Here is a 17,575-nt window from a genome sequence, read left to right as displayed (position 1 = left end):
TAGAATAGAATAGAATTGAATAGAATAGAATAGAATAGAATAGAATAGAATAGAATAGAATAGAATAGAATAGAATAGAATAGAATAGAATAGAATAGAATAGAATAGAATAGAATAGAATAGAATAGAATAGAATAGAATAGAATAGAATATCTTACGAAACTTAATGAAAGATGTTGCGGATTTAATTTCTCTTGGAAGGTGATTATAAAGTTTTTTTGCACTATATAGAATAGAATTCTTTACTAGCTGAGTTGACGGGATCGGTAAATAAATGTTACAATCCGAATTTCTAATGGAGTAGCCATGATCAGGTCTATCGGGAAAAATGTTTAGATGCTTGCGAATCAAACAAACCGTTTCCAAAATAAATAAAGAGGGAAGCTTCAAAATTCCGTGATTTTTGAAGTAGGTCTTGCAATGAGTTGTTTGTTTGAGCCCAAATAGATAACGAATTGCTTTTTTTTGCAACTTAAAAATAGTATCATCAAATTGGGTCGCTGTACTAGAACCCCAAAATGGAAGCCCATATCAAAGATGGGACTCGAACAATGAGAAATATGCCATTTTGACAGAAGATAAATTTAGTTCCTTCGAAACAGATCTTATTGCAAAGCAAGCTGAGGCTAGTTTCTTCCTTAAGGAGTCAGTATGCAAGGACCATTTAAGATCGCTGTCGACAAGAATACCTAGAAATTTCACGGAATTAACGATACTGATGTGGCTCTCATTCAAAAGCAAGGGTTGAATGACTCCTTTATAAAATAATGCCACTGCTACTACTATTAGACATGGAACATAAGAAAACTTTAAAAACTTCACCCGAATCTCACAAGTGGATTTTGACTTTCTTCTTTAACTTTGACTTTGTATTTCTATTTTTAGCAATATCTATAGAAGAGCACTGATTCTCAGATTTCTGGCTGTAGGTGATTTATGCTCCAGTTTGCAGTACATATGTAAAATTTCGATACTAGCGATTGGACGAATATTTCTTGAAGTGTGTCAAGCCATAGTAGACTATCTTAAGGAGTGTGTGTATCAGTTGTGTTAGTTTTGTTTTAATTTAGCTAGTTTTCTCTGACATGAATCTCTGTGGCTTTCTAGTTTTTTACGTAAATCCTCGTTTGTCATTTTCATTATTCGGGAAATTTGCTCCCATGCATCTTTGTTTTTCACTAGAATTTATGTTGTGGATTACAAAGCTCCTCAAATCTTTAAAAATGGTCGATAAGTAAAATACTTTTTTTTTATTACTCAATAAATATGTTTAAATTGCACACATATTGTTAAATCGCAGGCGTCTTCCAATTCACTATTAAAAAGAGGTCTGTTCGGCCATTCGGGGCGTTTCTAGTTTTTTCCTGTAGTACGGATAGCCATAACATATTTGTTATGGTCATCCGTGTAAACAGTACTTACCGAGCACGAAATGAACACGTGCATACTTTGAACTCTCGGCTCGGGATGAGCAGTACGGACTACGGATCCGTTCGGGTCATACTGCACTTATCTAAGCAAAAGAGCGAACGAATGCTCATTCAGGGCAAATGCTTAAGTATGTCAGCGGCTTTACTTATCGAGACCTATATAATAAAAAATTATCAACCAAAAAAAAACTATAAAATATGTAAAACGAAATGTATGAACCAATTAAATACATGTCAAGCTTTGTGCACTTCGTGTAGAAGGAGGAACACGTGGAAAATGAAAATACTACTTGATTCATTGTACTATCACTAATTTTCTGTTTAAAATAAAATCCTTGACCTTAACCTTAGATCATAAACTTGACAAAGTATTATAGCAATATATGTAACAAATTTTAAAATCATTTTAATTATACATAATATAAAAATTATTTTTCTAGAATAGAAAAGTATTACATATAATATTAGAATTCCTTTACTCGAATTAAGTACTTGACCTTTAGTATGCAGCCAATTAAATACACACATTTTTCTGCGAACAAAGCTATATTTAGATTTTGTAGGGATTTTTATTTTTTAATCTATCTTACTTGAGTTATTAGAATTATCGGACTTATTTGAATTAATAACTACTAAAAATTATCACAAGGTGTAATATAAATGACATTTTGCTTTTTTTATTCATAAAAATACAGTCTTTGTTTCAAAAGTACTCAAAGATTATGATTATCTGAACTATAAAAATTGATATTGTTAAGAAACTATTTCCTTATTGGGTCCTTATATTTATTATGAATAACTTACAATTGAAAAGAGATAGATTTATAAAATAATAGTGCGAAGACTATGTCATGCAGCCCAGAAATAACATACTACAATAAAGACAAGAAAACAGCAGTGTTCGAATAAATCCATTCGAACATGTAAAACTATTTATAAATATTTTTAATTTAGTATTTAACTCCACTTTTGACACAAATGCATCCACTTTATAAATGTCATAAATCTCAAACGATTGTCAAACAATTTATCAACAGTTTTTTGGTAATTCAGTTTTCTCGTGCACTTGAAACTCTTCAAAAAAAAAGACTCACGGAAAAATCAGGCACTCCACCTACCCTTAGAGCGAATTTAGACGTAGACGAAGCAACATCTCTGTTTGGCAGAAGTCCTAAAAATCCGTTAAGGATATAATCCCCAAAAAGTATACAGTGCTCTCCAAATCGGTCAACGATTTGTCCCGCTGTTGGTATAGCAGCAATCGATTATAATCACAAATATGTACATATTGATTATAATACAGTAGTGCTCGTTTTTGTATACACTAGAAGTGTTTTTTTCGCATGGTTCTGTGGGTGGCCTTTGACACATGGTTACCACATCTCCGCATCTTTTGATCCAGGATCTTCGTGATAACGACTTGGATAGACAATCGTGCACATACACTTTCGAAAGACTTACTAACTAGTAAGTAGTATTTAGTAGTAGGAATTTTGTTTAGTTCTTTATGTATTTGTACTAATTTTATTTATGCTATTTGTTTTTCTCTCTTTTTCTCTTTAATAAATCGTTTTGTACCTTTGGATAGCTTTTTCAAACGTTAGTGTTTAAGACATTCTTATATTACAGGTAAGAGCTCTCATATTTTGTAACCAGCAATCTATGTTATACTCTCTATCTCATTTTAGGACATTCTTTATGTTTGTCCTATTGTGTAGATACTAATTTTATCTACAAGCAGTTTATTAGAACCTAGGATTTGAATGAGGTTCAACCACGATTTTATCGCTTATAGTCCAGTCGTCAAAGACGAAAATGCCTATAAACCTCTAAAAATCATACGACTAAGCTGAATTTTGCAGAGAATATGATTTTGGGGTCACAAAAAAGATGCAAAAAAGTTAACTACTTTTACCCCCGGGCTTCTCCCTTAAACACCCCTCGTAGGGGGGTAAAAACGCAAAAGAATCGATTAACCAAGAATCTGTACGCCGTGGAAAAAATATTTTTAATAAAAAATGTAACTGAGATAATTTCGAACAAAAATGTTTATTGGCACTTTTGTATAGAATTAACTGTTCTTTCAGAAGCAACGTTCGCAATGCTTTTTAGGGGTCAAACCTCTGACGACTGGACTATTATGCCTTTATCTGTAATGTAAAAAATAAAATATGTAATGAGATAAGCAAAAAAACGGAAATTTAGAGTTTAAATACTTAAAGTTTTTATAAAAATCGAATTTTGATTATTTTCCGCAATTTTTTTTATGGTAAAATATTCCGTCACGACCTTTTTTCTTCTCTGAATGTGAAAATTTCTAAAAAACCGTATCAGGTTAACCCATCTCTATGGATGACTGACGTGTGTTGGAATCAGGGCGGAGGAGCTCATCTCCTCCTAAAAGAAGGTCCTGCAAACGGATGCCTTCCTGTTATCCTGCCAAACAAACTAAAACCACCGTCTCCTACTTGTGCGCAGTTAACTGTTGAACGTACCATAGTCCGAAAGTGGGATGACCACATTTTCGGAGCACTCCATTTTCTTATATATATCTTATCCTTGTGTCGTTGATCTGGCTTTTGTTTCTCTTCTTCTTCCTTCTTCTTAATGACTGGTCGAATGTAATTGTGTACATTATTTCATTTTTATCACGACCTGGCATTATGCCCCAAAAATAAACAGACAATAAAGGAAAACTAATATCGAAAAGAAATGAATTTAAAGAACTAACAAGCAAAGCTTATTAAGAAAACTGTAGTAAATTCACCAATTAAATCAAGAATGACGTACAGGCAACATCAACAAAAAATATTATTTAAAAAAAAATACACAAACAGATTCTAATAAAAAAGATAAAGACTAGCAAGACGAAGAATTAAAAATTCACTGTTTTAAATTACGACGACCATTTTGAAGTATTTCGGACGTTACTAGACTTCATTCATATACTATTCGTTATCTTAGTTCTTTCAATGAAGTAGGAATGGTATTATAAATCATGCTATTTAAATAATCCCATAGTAATAATAATTCCCCCATATAATAATAATGTTTCAGAAATACAAGATGTATATACATCAAGAGGCACTATTAAAAAATCCTCCACTATAATAGAATAGAACAGAACGAAATCATTTATTGATGTCTCAGACCAGAAAGCAGCATTATGTATTTACAATTCAAAAAGGATTGTAAAATTTTGTTAACAAACACAGCAGTTTTAAACGTCCATCTACTATTCACAGAAGTAACTAGGAAGAAAATGTCAATAACTTGTGAACAATGAACAATTGGTAATGGCATTACTTTAGTTAGATATCAATGAGAAAAAAACAGAACAAAAAGAATCGGACCATTGTCTCAATCTAACATTATTATTTAATTTGGCCTACATCTATCAATAAAACAATTTTTGACATAAAAGGTATCTGGTCCAACAGTAAAGGTTTCTTATATTAGCCTGGTTCTTAAAGTTTTAAAAATATGTTTTAAAAATAATAAGTTTTTTTAGTTACTAATCAAAGTTTGTACCTTTTCTTTTTTTACATTTCTCCATTCCTATATAGCAAAGAATGCCGGCGATATATGACAATCCAGCTCCAAGACCCGCTAATAAACCACTGCTCATATTTCATAGATTTTCACTATTAATAATTGCTTAACGCCAAAACTGTCCATTAATATCCAAATATTAAAGTCGGTAACAGTTTTCCAAATAAATGAAAAATTTAGTATGTTGAAATTTCTAATTACAAAACCTCTAACAGCAATTTTTGTTTTTGGAAAGTTTACAAATTCGGGTTCGTCGTAATAATTTAGCAGAACTTCTACGCCCAAAAGCAGTACTAGCCAAAACACTTGCAGCACGAACAAGATACTTAGAAAGTCTTGTATTGGTAAACAATTTATAGTAACTGTCTTAATTTAACAGATTCAATAAATTTATTGCATTAAATGGTTAGCAAATCTTTATCTTATCATTTCTTAGTAGAATAAAACTAAACTTTTAGTTTCTTTGATGTGTATTAAATACATTTATATTTTTAACTTTTATTAAATAAAATCAACAAACATGCACTTTATCAATTAACGTTAATATATTGATTTGATAAGACTAATTGAAATTTACCTATCTCATTAAATGTTAGTTGTATGTAGTCATAACAAAACGTTAATCTTTTGTTCTATTTAGTATTCCTTGTAGTTATTTAAGGTTAATGTTTTTATCTAAACCGATATTAGGACTGTCGCAAAATAAGACCATTCCATGTGAACGGTCTCAAGGCGTGATATTTTCGTTACGTAAAAAAGATATATAACCTTGGTAATAACTGCTTACAAAATACTAGCAAAATATTATCAACGAAAGGCTACAAGTTTACACAGTTGGCATAGTTGGAAAACACCATGTTGGATTTCCTACAGAAAAATCAACAATTGACTATATTCATTGAATAAGACAGATCCTAGAGAAAACATTAGAATTTAACATTGAAACCCATCCCCTATTGGTCGTCTTCAAGGCCGCATACAACAGTGTCAAGAGAACAGTAGTATACCAAAGTGAGTTTGGTATACCAAACGCTTATATGGCTTGCTTCTTATTTAAGATTGTCTATGAAAAGGCAGTCCGAGACACACGTATTAGAGACGGCGCGGCGGTCGATACCGGTATATCGATCGATACAAATCTTAGCATACGCTGATGACATTGACATAATAGGGCGTAGCAAGCGAGATGTTGAGTAATATTTCCTGGAATTGGAAAGAGCGACAAAACAGGTCGGTCTAGTCATCAACAAAGACAAAGCGAAGTATATGTTGGTTACTAATGATCCTATAGAAAATAAGGAACGGAAAACAGCATTTGGAAGTCATAAAAATAGGGCATACTATGGACTCCAAAAATAATTCCACTTAAAAAATATCCAAAGAAAATTAAAATTATTACATACAAAACACTGCTGAGGCCAATCCTTATGTACGGGAAGGAAACATGGACTATAACGCAGAAGAATGAAAGACTTTTGGAATTATTTGAGCGTAAGATACTCCGCAAAATATTTGGAGCTATAAACGATCAAGGGCAGCAGTGAAAATGATTTAATTCCGAATTATATCAACTTTTTAATGAACCAAATGTCGTAAAGTTCATTAAAACGCAGCTACCTAGATCGGCCGACCACATAATACGAATGCCTAACAACATGATTTCTAAAAAGCTAACGACAGGAACATATTATATAGAAAGAACAAGCAGAGGCCGACCACGAATTGGGTGGTTAGATGGAATTAAGAACGACTTGGGGTTACTAGAGATCAGAAGATGGCAACTGAACAGAACGGCGACTAATCTTATAGTAGGCAAGGATCCACAGAGGATTGTCGAGCCAAAGATGATGATGATAATAGGACTATAACTATATCTTTTTAAGGTTCCTTCTTCTCTCGGAGGTTGGTAGTCATCATAGCTATATTATACTTTATTTGCAGTTACTTTGAAGAGGTTTTCTAAGCTGCGGTTATATCATTCTTGAAGGTTTTCTGGAAATTCTTTGTTCGAAGTAGGACGTGTGTCCTATCTTTGATACTTTCTTACATGGTTAGTCTTAGAATTTCATACTCCTCACCACTAGTAATATACCATAGGTATTCCAGTTTTTTTATTAATTGTGCATTTAGACTTTTTTCTCTTTTTGTAATCGTCTTTGCACTTCGGCATTAATAACTCTTTGATTCCACGGTATTTTGATCATACATCTGTAGCACCACGTCTTAAATTCTGCTAACTTCTTTATTTGTTCTATGTTTAATATCCAGCGTTCCATCTTATACAACAAAGTAGTTAACAAGTTACGTTTGACTCTCGTATGTCCAATTTTATATTTCTATTTCGATAACTAAAGATCTTTTCCATTTTCACAAAAGTTTTCCTCGCAATTTCAATGTGTGTTCTTATTTTCCACTTTATGCGTTGTTCTATTTTATACAAATTCTTAGAAATTTGTAGTTACTAACCCTTTCTACCTTTTTTTATTAGATAGCTAGCTTCCGTTTTATCCGCTTTGTAATAATCATGAACTAGGTTTTCTTCACGTTCATTTTCAATTCGTCTGAATACATTTATTTGATCTATTTACGAAATATAGTGTCTAGACTACTACGTCTATATTTATATCTATTGTAACGCTTGCCGTGCTACAATAATATATACAAGGCCAGAATCGCTCGTTGTCGAAGAGAATTAGGGCGGGGTTATAGAAACTATATCGTATTTTAAATTCAAGTACAATTAGATAATATGAAATTATAATTTATTATTGGACGCCACCCCTGGTTTATCCTCAAAGGGGAAGAGCAAAAAAAAATTAAGATTTATTGAAAGTGTACAAGAAAACTATTCTTTATTATTTCTTAGCAATGAACAAAAAGAAAACATTAAAAGTTACGTCATCCCAAAGGGATTCCAAAATATTATTTTATGTTAACATTATCATAAACAAAAAATCTTTGTATCGTATTAAATTAAGAATTGGTTATAAAGAAAATGAATGTATATATATATTAACCCCAAATTTCGAAATTTGTTTACATTGAAAATAATATAGTTATTTATCAACTAGGAACAATGAAGAAAATAAACCTTTAAATTAAATTAGAACACTTCACTATATTTTCATTTTTTTTGAGTTCATAATCATTTCTGTTGTCTTGAAAGTAGGTATAATAAAAATTGGTACAACCTTAATCTGCTCTGTTTCTCTTCTTATTTAATCAGTCACCAAATTGATTCAGCTACGTACTATATCAAATCACCACCATCCTAGATAAGAGGGGTTAGGGATTCCAAAAAAAGATACTGCTACTGGGCCATGATCTGGAATAACTCCATAGCAATACTATCTTGCGACGAGTATTAGAAATATAATAGCAGCATTATAGCCTCTCCAATAAGGGTCTAAAAAGATAAATATCTATCTGAAATATGGACAAGAAAAGGATGTATTAACTCACCTCTGAATTGAGACCCACTTTATAAAACACGTCTTAACGGTTGGACGGTCTTAACAGAAAAGAGCGAAACGCTGTCATGGCGCCTGAATCTGGAAATTGGGCGTGAGTGACAAGTTGAAAAATATGCTCATCTACCGGATATATTTGGGAATTACAGAAGAATCCTTGAGTCGACTACAGGTAGGTACTTGACAGATAGATGGGGCTATTAGTTTTATTAAAAAAAAATATAATCGAAATATATAATGAGTTTCTTTTAAATCTTTTGAAACGGTTACACAGCCCTCCCCACGATTTCAACTGGGTACCAGCGTGGAATCGGACTAGGCATGGTGGCACACCATACTAACCTTTTCAAAAGTGGGAATAGATATACGGAGAGGTAAGACAAACAGAATGGACAAATGTAGCTACAATCTGGACTCACAGAATCCTTCTTTCACAACTCACGTGGGAACAACTCAAAGATTTCAGAACAAAGCGAAACAGAACGCATAGAATATTTATGACTCAACTATAAAAATGTAAACAAAAAAAAATTGCATGCTCACTCTCAAAATGCATAGGGTATTTCACCTATAACCAATATCATGAACAAAGCGGAATAAAACAAAACATATCTACAAATCATTATTTGAGACCAAATGCTCGCATTCAATCGAAACAATATAATTAAGATATTATTATTTGAAATTTCATAAGTAATATAAAGAAAAACATACTAGTGTTGTCACCAAGATACAAAACAGATAATTTACTGCGTAGTCGTTATGAGACCTAACACAATAAAACACAAAAAAATAATGTTATCGTTTGTTCGGAAGCGTAGAGTCTTTCATCTATGACTTAATCCACGAATAACATAAGAATAATAATACAATTGTATCATTAACGCCATAAGATACAAAATACAAATGTGTCATCGTTTGTTCGGAAGCATAGAGTCTTTCATCTATGACTTAATCCACGAATAACATAAGGTAATAACGCAGCGCGTCATTATAGACACATTTAGAAATACACAAATAAAAGGAAAGAGTTACTAATAGTTCAAAATTGGGTACATTAAAGTTCTACAAAGACAAGCCTTAATAAGTTCACTGGGAGAGGTAGACATCAGAATTTCTGTAAGACACATCTATATTTAGAAACAAAAAAAGGCTGATGTTTAGTTATTAGTATGACAACTAGAATTTGTGATAACTAACGTGTATCATCCGCCTATAATAGGGACAACATTGGTAGGTCAACTTCGGGTAGGGTCAACTTCAGGTAGGGTCAACTTCGGGTAGGGTCTAAATAATTCTAGATTACATAACTAAACAGGTATTGGAGAACTAAAAAAGTTTCCTGACGCGGGAGGCTGTTATTCTAGATTTATTACTGAAATAAAATTATGAATGGCTTATCATTCCGACGAGTCAACTAGCGGGAATCCGCTTACTTCATCCCTAGCCTTCCTCAGTGTCTGGCCATTCAGAATATAGGATGTTAGACAGCAATAATCTTTTCAAACATTATTTTGGGGGGTTTCGAATAGAGAGTCGAAATTCGAAGGTCTTCACACTAAGAGTAAAACTTAGGCAAAATGAACAGATACTATAATGAACTATCATTGGTAACTAGACAGAGGAATCTTGATATCTTTGGTATAGATACCAAAAAAAATTACTTGGATTTATAAATCCGTAAAATAAGATAAATTGAATTTTGTATCCACTTGAAGACAACTAAAGGTATGTACAATTTATTGTAATATAAACTAACATAAGCATAAAAATATCACATTCTACCAAGGCATTCTAAAAATAAAATGAGATTAAATTTTGCAAACACCCTTAAAATCAATATAGGTTCTTGGTCGGGGTAGCATAAACTTAAGATCTCGATCAATACAAACTAGAGAGAGAATAATACCGAAGTAGAATAAGATAAGATAAAAATAAAATTTATGTCGAAAAGAAATACGACATATATACATATATATAGACATATTGAACACAATAAATGATCAATATTATAATAATAAAAAGTAAAACAGTTCAACGAACTGGGGTGCGAGCCAAACTGAGTTGCTCTGGAGATCGACGTGCGGAGTCTCCTACACTACTTCCAGAGGCTCGTCTCTTTGCGACAACATCTGAGATACACAAAATTATTAATTGGAATAGGGATAAGTCCACTAATCCACTTGACTATAGCAGGATGCTCCCTGACTAATAGTCAACACCACCGACATAAAACAAGGGTTGTCGAGACAGCTCAAAAAAAAAATTGAAACGTGTCAACTTCCTGAAGGGAAAGAAGCACTAAGGGACAGATTTGCCGAAGCAAAGTGGTATTCAATGTACTAAATACTAGGGTATCAGTGCTGTACTGACCCCACGCCAAAAAAATTTGGAAAGGAAACGAATCCTCTCCAGGATAAAGTTCGCGTTAGCGCAACTCTTCCTGTACACGGGCCACGGAGGGATTGAATAGTCGCTGGAGAAGGTAGCAAAGATTAAGTACGCAAAGGCGTAAAGGGAATCAACCAAAAAATTAAAAATTAAGAATGGACTGAACATTTTAGAAGAAAGGTATTAAAAATTTAAGAAAACCGATTTATTCGGTTTCAGACAAATCTGAATTATCCGATGAAACACTGACTTAGATAAGTTTTAGATCTGAATAAAACAAAAAAATAAACAAAAATCACGACATATTTACATGCAAAATTAAACTGGATGCTCGATTTGATGAATCGACATCAGGTACAGTTCGTTGGCTATTAGGCACAACGACCAATGGCAGATTTCTATAAATATGGCTCTAACCTAACCAAAAGTGTGGAACAGACCAGTGTTAAAGTTTCTGAAAGCGAAAAGAAGGATGCTTCCAGCTCAACAAAGGCGGGTGGCCTACTAAGTAGCTTTAGCAAGTTTCGCTATGGTTATCCACTAGGTAGACAACCTAAATAGCATCAAACAATAATAAAGTTGACTATGACAGTCAAGCAATGAATGAATTTCCAACCACTGGTTGAAAATTAAACTAACGCAAAAGAAGAAAGACAGGATGGCCAATAGTTCCATAAGAATATCCTCTGTGATTGATCACAGCAGAAAATTTCCAAGCAAGAAGACTTCCAGAAGGACAAAAGAAGAAAATAAATCCAAACCGTTAATACATAATCTTGGAGAAGCAGAAAGAAAAGGGGTATATGGCATACAAGCCATAATCGATACACAAACAGTTTAGTCTAAAACTGTTGTTTCCAAAAGAAACAAAAAAAAATCCTAAGAGTCTTCCACGAAACAAAAACTTACGATAAGACTTAAAAGGAACGGAAGAATCATTACAATCTTCCAAAGAAATAGAAAAATATTACAGTCCATCGTCAATAATAAAAAATCATGATGTTGGATGTAACACACCACAACAATAAAAAAAGTTGAACAGTAAAACATTTTTGACACCTAATTGAATCCAATATGGTCGTCATACAAATCACAAAGAAATGTTTACCATTCTTTAGCAGAACTCTAACAGAGTCAAAATAATATAAACTTTTAGTTCTCAGTGGGTCATTTACGGTAGTACCAGAACTATTTCAATTGTTAAACAAACGTGGTCTTAACGTCGACATAAATATAAAAGATAAATTCACAATAGGCGGCAGCGGGTTGTTTCACCTCTGTTTATACAAAGAGTCACAATAGACAACAGCAAACTACTTCAACCTCACTTGTGCCATATCATGAACACAAAATAATAAATGAAAGCTTTTGAGCCTTAGCCAAAAGTCTCAAAGCAAAAAGATATACGTGGTCTAGTAAACTATTAGAAGACCGCAAAAATGTCAACGACAAAAAAAAAGAAAGCTGCTGCGTATACAACAGTCTGACATCACACAAATAACTCAAGATACAATAATACAGGTCACGTGTCTGTACGTCCTACAGGACATCTCGAGAAAAGAAAAAGGTAAAACCACAAATAACAATAAATTCCAGTACCAAAAACATACTTCTACTACATCTGACCACACAAAGACATAAAATTAACATAACAGAAGGAAAATAACAATATTTCCGCTCTATATTCTCAACAAAGACGCCTTAGGCAGAGAGAAACGAAGTCATATCATTACTTCCTTATACATGCAAAACAAAAGAACCATGGACTGTAAATTATAGAAAGCATTTTCCTTTTCAGGAAATAAAATTTTCTTTTCAAAGTACGAAAAAGTTAAACTATGAAAAAATAATTTTTAAAATAAACGAAAGACAAATTAAAAAGAAAATTTAACAGATAACAGATATTATATTAAAAACACCCAAAAAAGTATTCTGCAAAAATCCAGATAACACATTTTAAAATTACGTAGGTCGGGACAGCCTGTATATAGGTATAATTCCCGGTTGTTTGCCGCAAATAAAAACCATGAATCAAGGTCAAGAAATAAAATTCACTTAATTGATTTTTCAAATACAGAACGCTAAGAGCCATTTCGTTTATTTAAAATAAACACATTGAGGAATATAATTATTATGGTTCCTATAAACAAAAAGACTGAACTGCAAAGGAAAAAGAATTGAGGACTATACAAATTGTCGAGACATATTAGCCGGAATAATTTCAAGGTTTCACTCAATCTAAACACTAAAATAAACAAAATTCATTTTTCACTTATGGAATGTTTACCTAGGCGGACGGGGAATAAACAGACGATTTTCTTACCATTCAAAATACGACCATTAAAATGCACACGTAATAAACATTCCAAATACGTATTATGTATTTCACAAAATTAAAAATACGACTAGAATATTTCTACGCAATTTTACGAAGATTAAAAACGAATACATATAAATACTTTACAGAAAAAATTCTAAACTGATTAAACAAAAATTGGGTAAAAGCAAATACACAAACAACTTGAGTCTAAAATACGAAATGTAAACAGAAATCATAAACATATTACGTTGTTTTTATAATGAAGATACACGCTCCACGATTGGCGCGCCATTTATGTAACGCTTGCCGTGCTACAATAATATATACAAGGCCAGAATCGCTCGTTGTCGAAGAGAATTAGGGCGGGGTTATAGAAACTATATCGTATTTTAAATTCAAGTACAATTAGATAATATGAAATTATAATTTATTATTGGACGCCACCCCTGGTTTATCCTCAAAGGGGAAGAGCAAAAAAAAATTAAGATTTATTGAAAGTGTACAAGAAAACTATTCTTTATTATTTCTTAGCAATGAACAAAAAGAAAACATTAAAAGTTACGTCATCCCAAAGGGATTCCAAAATATTATTTTATGTTAACATTATCATAAACAAAAAATCTTTGTATCGTATTAAATTAAGAATTGGTTATAAAGAAAATGAATGTATATATATATTAACCCCAAATTTCGAAATTTGTTTACATTGAAAATAATATAGTTATTTATCAACTAGGAACAATGAAGAAAATAAACCTTTAAATTAAATTAGAACACTTCACTATATTTTCATTTTTTTTGAGTTCATAATCATTTCTGTTGTCTTGAAAGTAGGTATAATAAAAATTGGTACAACCTTAATCTGCTCTGTTTCTCTTCTTATTTAATCAGTCACCAAATTGATTCAGCTACGTACTATATCAAATCACCACCATCCTAGATAAGAGGGGTTAGGGATTCCAAAAAAAGATACTGCTACTGGGCCATGATCTGGAATAACTCCATAGCAATACTATCTTGCGACGAGTATTAGAAATATAATAGCAGCATTATAGCCTCTCCAATAAGGGTCTAAAAAGATAAATATCTATCTGAAATATGGACAAGAAAAGGATGTATTAACTCACCTCTGAATTGAGACCCACTTTATAAAACACGTCTTAACGGTTGGACGGTCTTAACAGAAAAGAGCGAAACGCTGTCATGGCGCCTGAATCTGGAAATTGGGCGTGAGTGACAAGTTGAAAAATATGCTCATCTACCGGATATATTTGGGAATTACAGAAGAATCCTTGAGTCGACTACAGGTAGGTACTTGACAGATAGATGGGGCTATTAGTTTTATTAAAAAAAAATATAATCGAAATATATAATGAGTTTCTTTTAAATCTTTTGAAACGGTTACACTATAGACTATTATAATATGCAGTAATTGTAGACTGAATTCTGTGAATGTTTGTCCAGTTCTCGTTCAGGTGATCCAAGTGACATTATCTTTTTTTATTGATTAATATCATTGATAAATTATAATAACTGAGTCCGGTCCTGTCTCTGTTATACCAGAAACTGATAAGACCGACAACCGTAGCAGTAAAAATTTATCGTTGATTATTCAAAAAATAATATTTTTAGTATTGGCAGGTTATGAGAATTATAACACAGATTTCTGTGTTGTTGCCAGGTTCGGCTTTGCTAGTACTTTTTTATTTTCTTATCTGCTTTTGGTTTAGCTGGAATTAATATTATAAGCTAAGAAAAAAGTTAAAGCAGGTTAAAATAGTGTAATATGTAGTGTTACTTATTTAAATGCTAGAATAAAAAATACTTATAACCTTGCTAGAGCCATTAATACTTAACTCAGCAGTGTATTGACTTCAAGGCTGTCCAGTAGGAATAGACTGATGTACGATGTTGCAAGATGTATTTGTTATACATATGTTAATTTATTGTAGTTCCAATCCTTTACATATATCCTATGTCTGCCCGCGCTTCCTCTTACTCCTTCCAATACGATCGTCGGATCGTCGTATGCAGTCCGTTGTATCAAAAAATCTAACCACAAACTTTTTCAGGTGTGCGTATGTATATATTGACCTGCACCTTAACCTACTGTTCTAAATGAGAATACTGTACCTAGTTTAAAATATCAAATTAATGAAAAGATGAGACTCTAGCTGTGAACGATAAAGTTGACATTTTAAAGAAGTTAGATAGTGTAGAAAACATAAGCAAATAATGTGTCGTGTATCAGTATTCACAAGAAAACTGAATTCCTGTACTTGGCTGTCTACCACAAATAACAAAAATTTTTGTTTAAAAAAATTCCTTTATATAAGTTATCTTTATATAAAAACCCTATCGGGCTACATCACACAACATTTTCGGAATAACTATTCCATCATCAGTGCTATCTGGATTTAAGCATTTGGAGCCACTAAATACATTGGTATTTAGTAGGTATAGAAAGTAAAAAGAAAAAGTAAATAGAAAATGGGCTTACATGATTTTATTATATGGTGGATTATAGATGGACCAATGCTGGCTGCCGAAAACAAAATAATAGAAAGATGGGCTGAATATTTTGAAGAGCTCCTGAATATCCAAAATTTCACTGATGAAATCAATGAAAATGGTGGAAACAACGGAGAACATGAGTATCAAAAGGTCAAATTAGAAATACCCCCACCAAGCATGGATGAAATTACGCATGCCATAAGAACGCTTAAAAACGATAAATCCCCTGGTCTGGACAAAATTGATGCCGAGCTAATTAAAACAGGCGGTCATGAACTCATAAGTAAAATCCATCAATTAATAGAAATGGCCTGGCAACAAGAAATAATGCCCAAAGATTGGTGTGGTAGTATTATTGTACCAACACACAAGAAAGGAAAAAAGGAATCATGCATGAATTATAGAGGAATCTCACTAATCAACACTATATAAAAAATATTGTCTTCGATATTATTAAAAAGATTAGTACCATACGCTGAAGAAATAGTTGATGACTACCAGTGTGGTTTCAGACCTGGCAGATCGACTATTGATCAAATATTTACAATAAAACAAAATGCCTGAAAAGTATTGGGAATATAATCACGACGTGCGGTAACACAAATGTGTGTAAGTAACACTTTTGCACAAGTTAGAATAGGGGGAAAAATATCAAATGCTTTCTGCGTAAATTCTGGACTAAGACAGGGAGATCCGTCGTCCCCAGTGTTATTTAACTTGGCCTTAGAATATGTCATGCGAAAAATATATCCAAAAATCAAACCAGACATAACTGCTCGGGGAGCAAAAATCATACTTGCCTTTGCCGATGACGTAGACCCAGTAGCACAATCAACATTAGAAATTAAGGATATTTTCTCGAGCTTTGAAGAAGCTGCATTAAACATCGGTCTAAAAATAATTGAAGACAAAACAAAATACATGGTCGTCTCAAAACAAGAACGACGGCGAATAAGGCAAAATATTACTATAAATGATCACAACTTCGAAGTGGTTAAAGAATTTAAATATCTAGGAGCAACAATCACAAATGACAACAAATTAGAGCGAAAAGTTGAAACGAGAATAATAGCAGGAAACAGATCTTACTTTGCAATGCAACATCTAATGAAGTCAAAACTTCTTTCACGAGATACAAAAATCCGAAAATATAACACCATAATACGACCAGCAGTCGCGTATGGAAGAGAAACATGGACGCTAACAAACAGAAAAATAAATAAATTGTTGGTGTGGAAACGTAAAATTCTTCGAATGATACATGGCCCTTGCAGAGACAGCGTGACAAACGAATGGAAGGGCAGATACAATAACGAGCTAAAGTCTTTATTCGGAAAAGAAAATCTAGTCAGATATATAAAGGCCAATAGACTCAGATGTGATACGCAGTAACGACAATCGCCTTATAAACAATGTGTTCTGGGAAAGACCAGAGGGAAGAAGGTCTGTAGGGCTGCCTAGAAAAAGGTGGAAAGAAGCAGTCAAAGTAGATCTAGAGAAAATGGAAGTGCGACAATGGGAATTACTGGCACAGGACCGAAAAACATGAAAGCAAAACATGAACGCGGCAAAGACTCACGAAGAGTTGTAGCGCCATTGATGATGATGATGATTTTATTTCAGCTTGAATAATTACAAATTATAACGAAATAATGAATTATATCTTTATTAATTTCACAAAAAACTCAAAAAAAATGGGCTCCGGTAGACAACAGGACGCAATTAACAACAGATTAAATCAAGACGCCAGTTGAGGGTTAATGTAAAATACATTATTGGTTAAAACCGTGTTTTGCTTGTCTTCGACAGCGCTTCAAATATTGGGATAATTTACTATAAACTTTCTCAGCACAGCGGACTGTTTAAGTCAAATCTTTCTTTCTTAGTCCAAAATTGTC

The 17,575-nt window shown here is 32.8% G+C and overlaps 1 protein-coding gene across 11 annotated transcripts in view; it reads right to left on the bottom strand.

Annotated features, from left to right (window-relative positions):
• LOC140440065 (uncharacterized) overlaps positions 1 to 17,575 on the bottom strand; it is a 145,915-nt gene that overhangs the window by 27,739 nt on the left and 100,601 nt on the right. The window contains exon 1 of one of the 11 annotated variants that reach the window (XM_072530335.1): positions 4,962 to 5,235. The exons of the other annotated variants lie outside the window; for them this stretch is intronic. Within the exon in view, the coding sequence (XP_072386436.1) occupies positions 4,962 to 5,058 (97 nt within the window). The 5' untranslated portion in view covers positions 5,059 to 5,235. Of the gene's footprint in view, positions 1 to 4,961; positions 5,236 to 17,575 lie in introns of those variants that run through there. 11 annotated transcript variants of the gene reach the window in all.

The sequence above is a fragment of the Diabrotica undecimpunctata genome, chromosome 4 (genome assembly GCF_040954645.1).
Source record: "Diabrotica undecimpunctata isolate CICGRU chromosome 4, icDiaUnde3, whole genome shotgun sequence".
NCBI lineage: Eukaryota > Metazoa > Arthropoda > Insecta > Coleoptera > Chrysomelidae > Diabrotica > Diabrotica undecimpunctata.
Note: the sequence above shows the minus strand (reverse complement) of the source record. Positions and strands in the feature narration are given on the sequence as shown.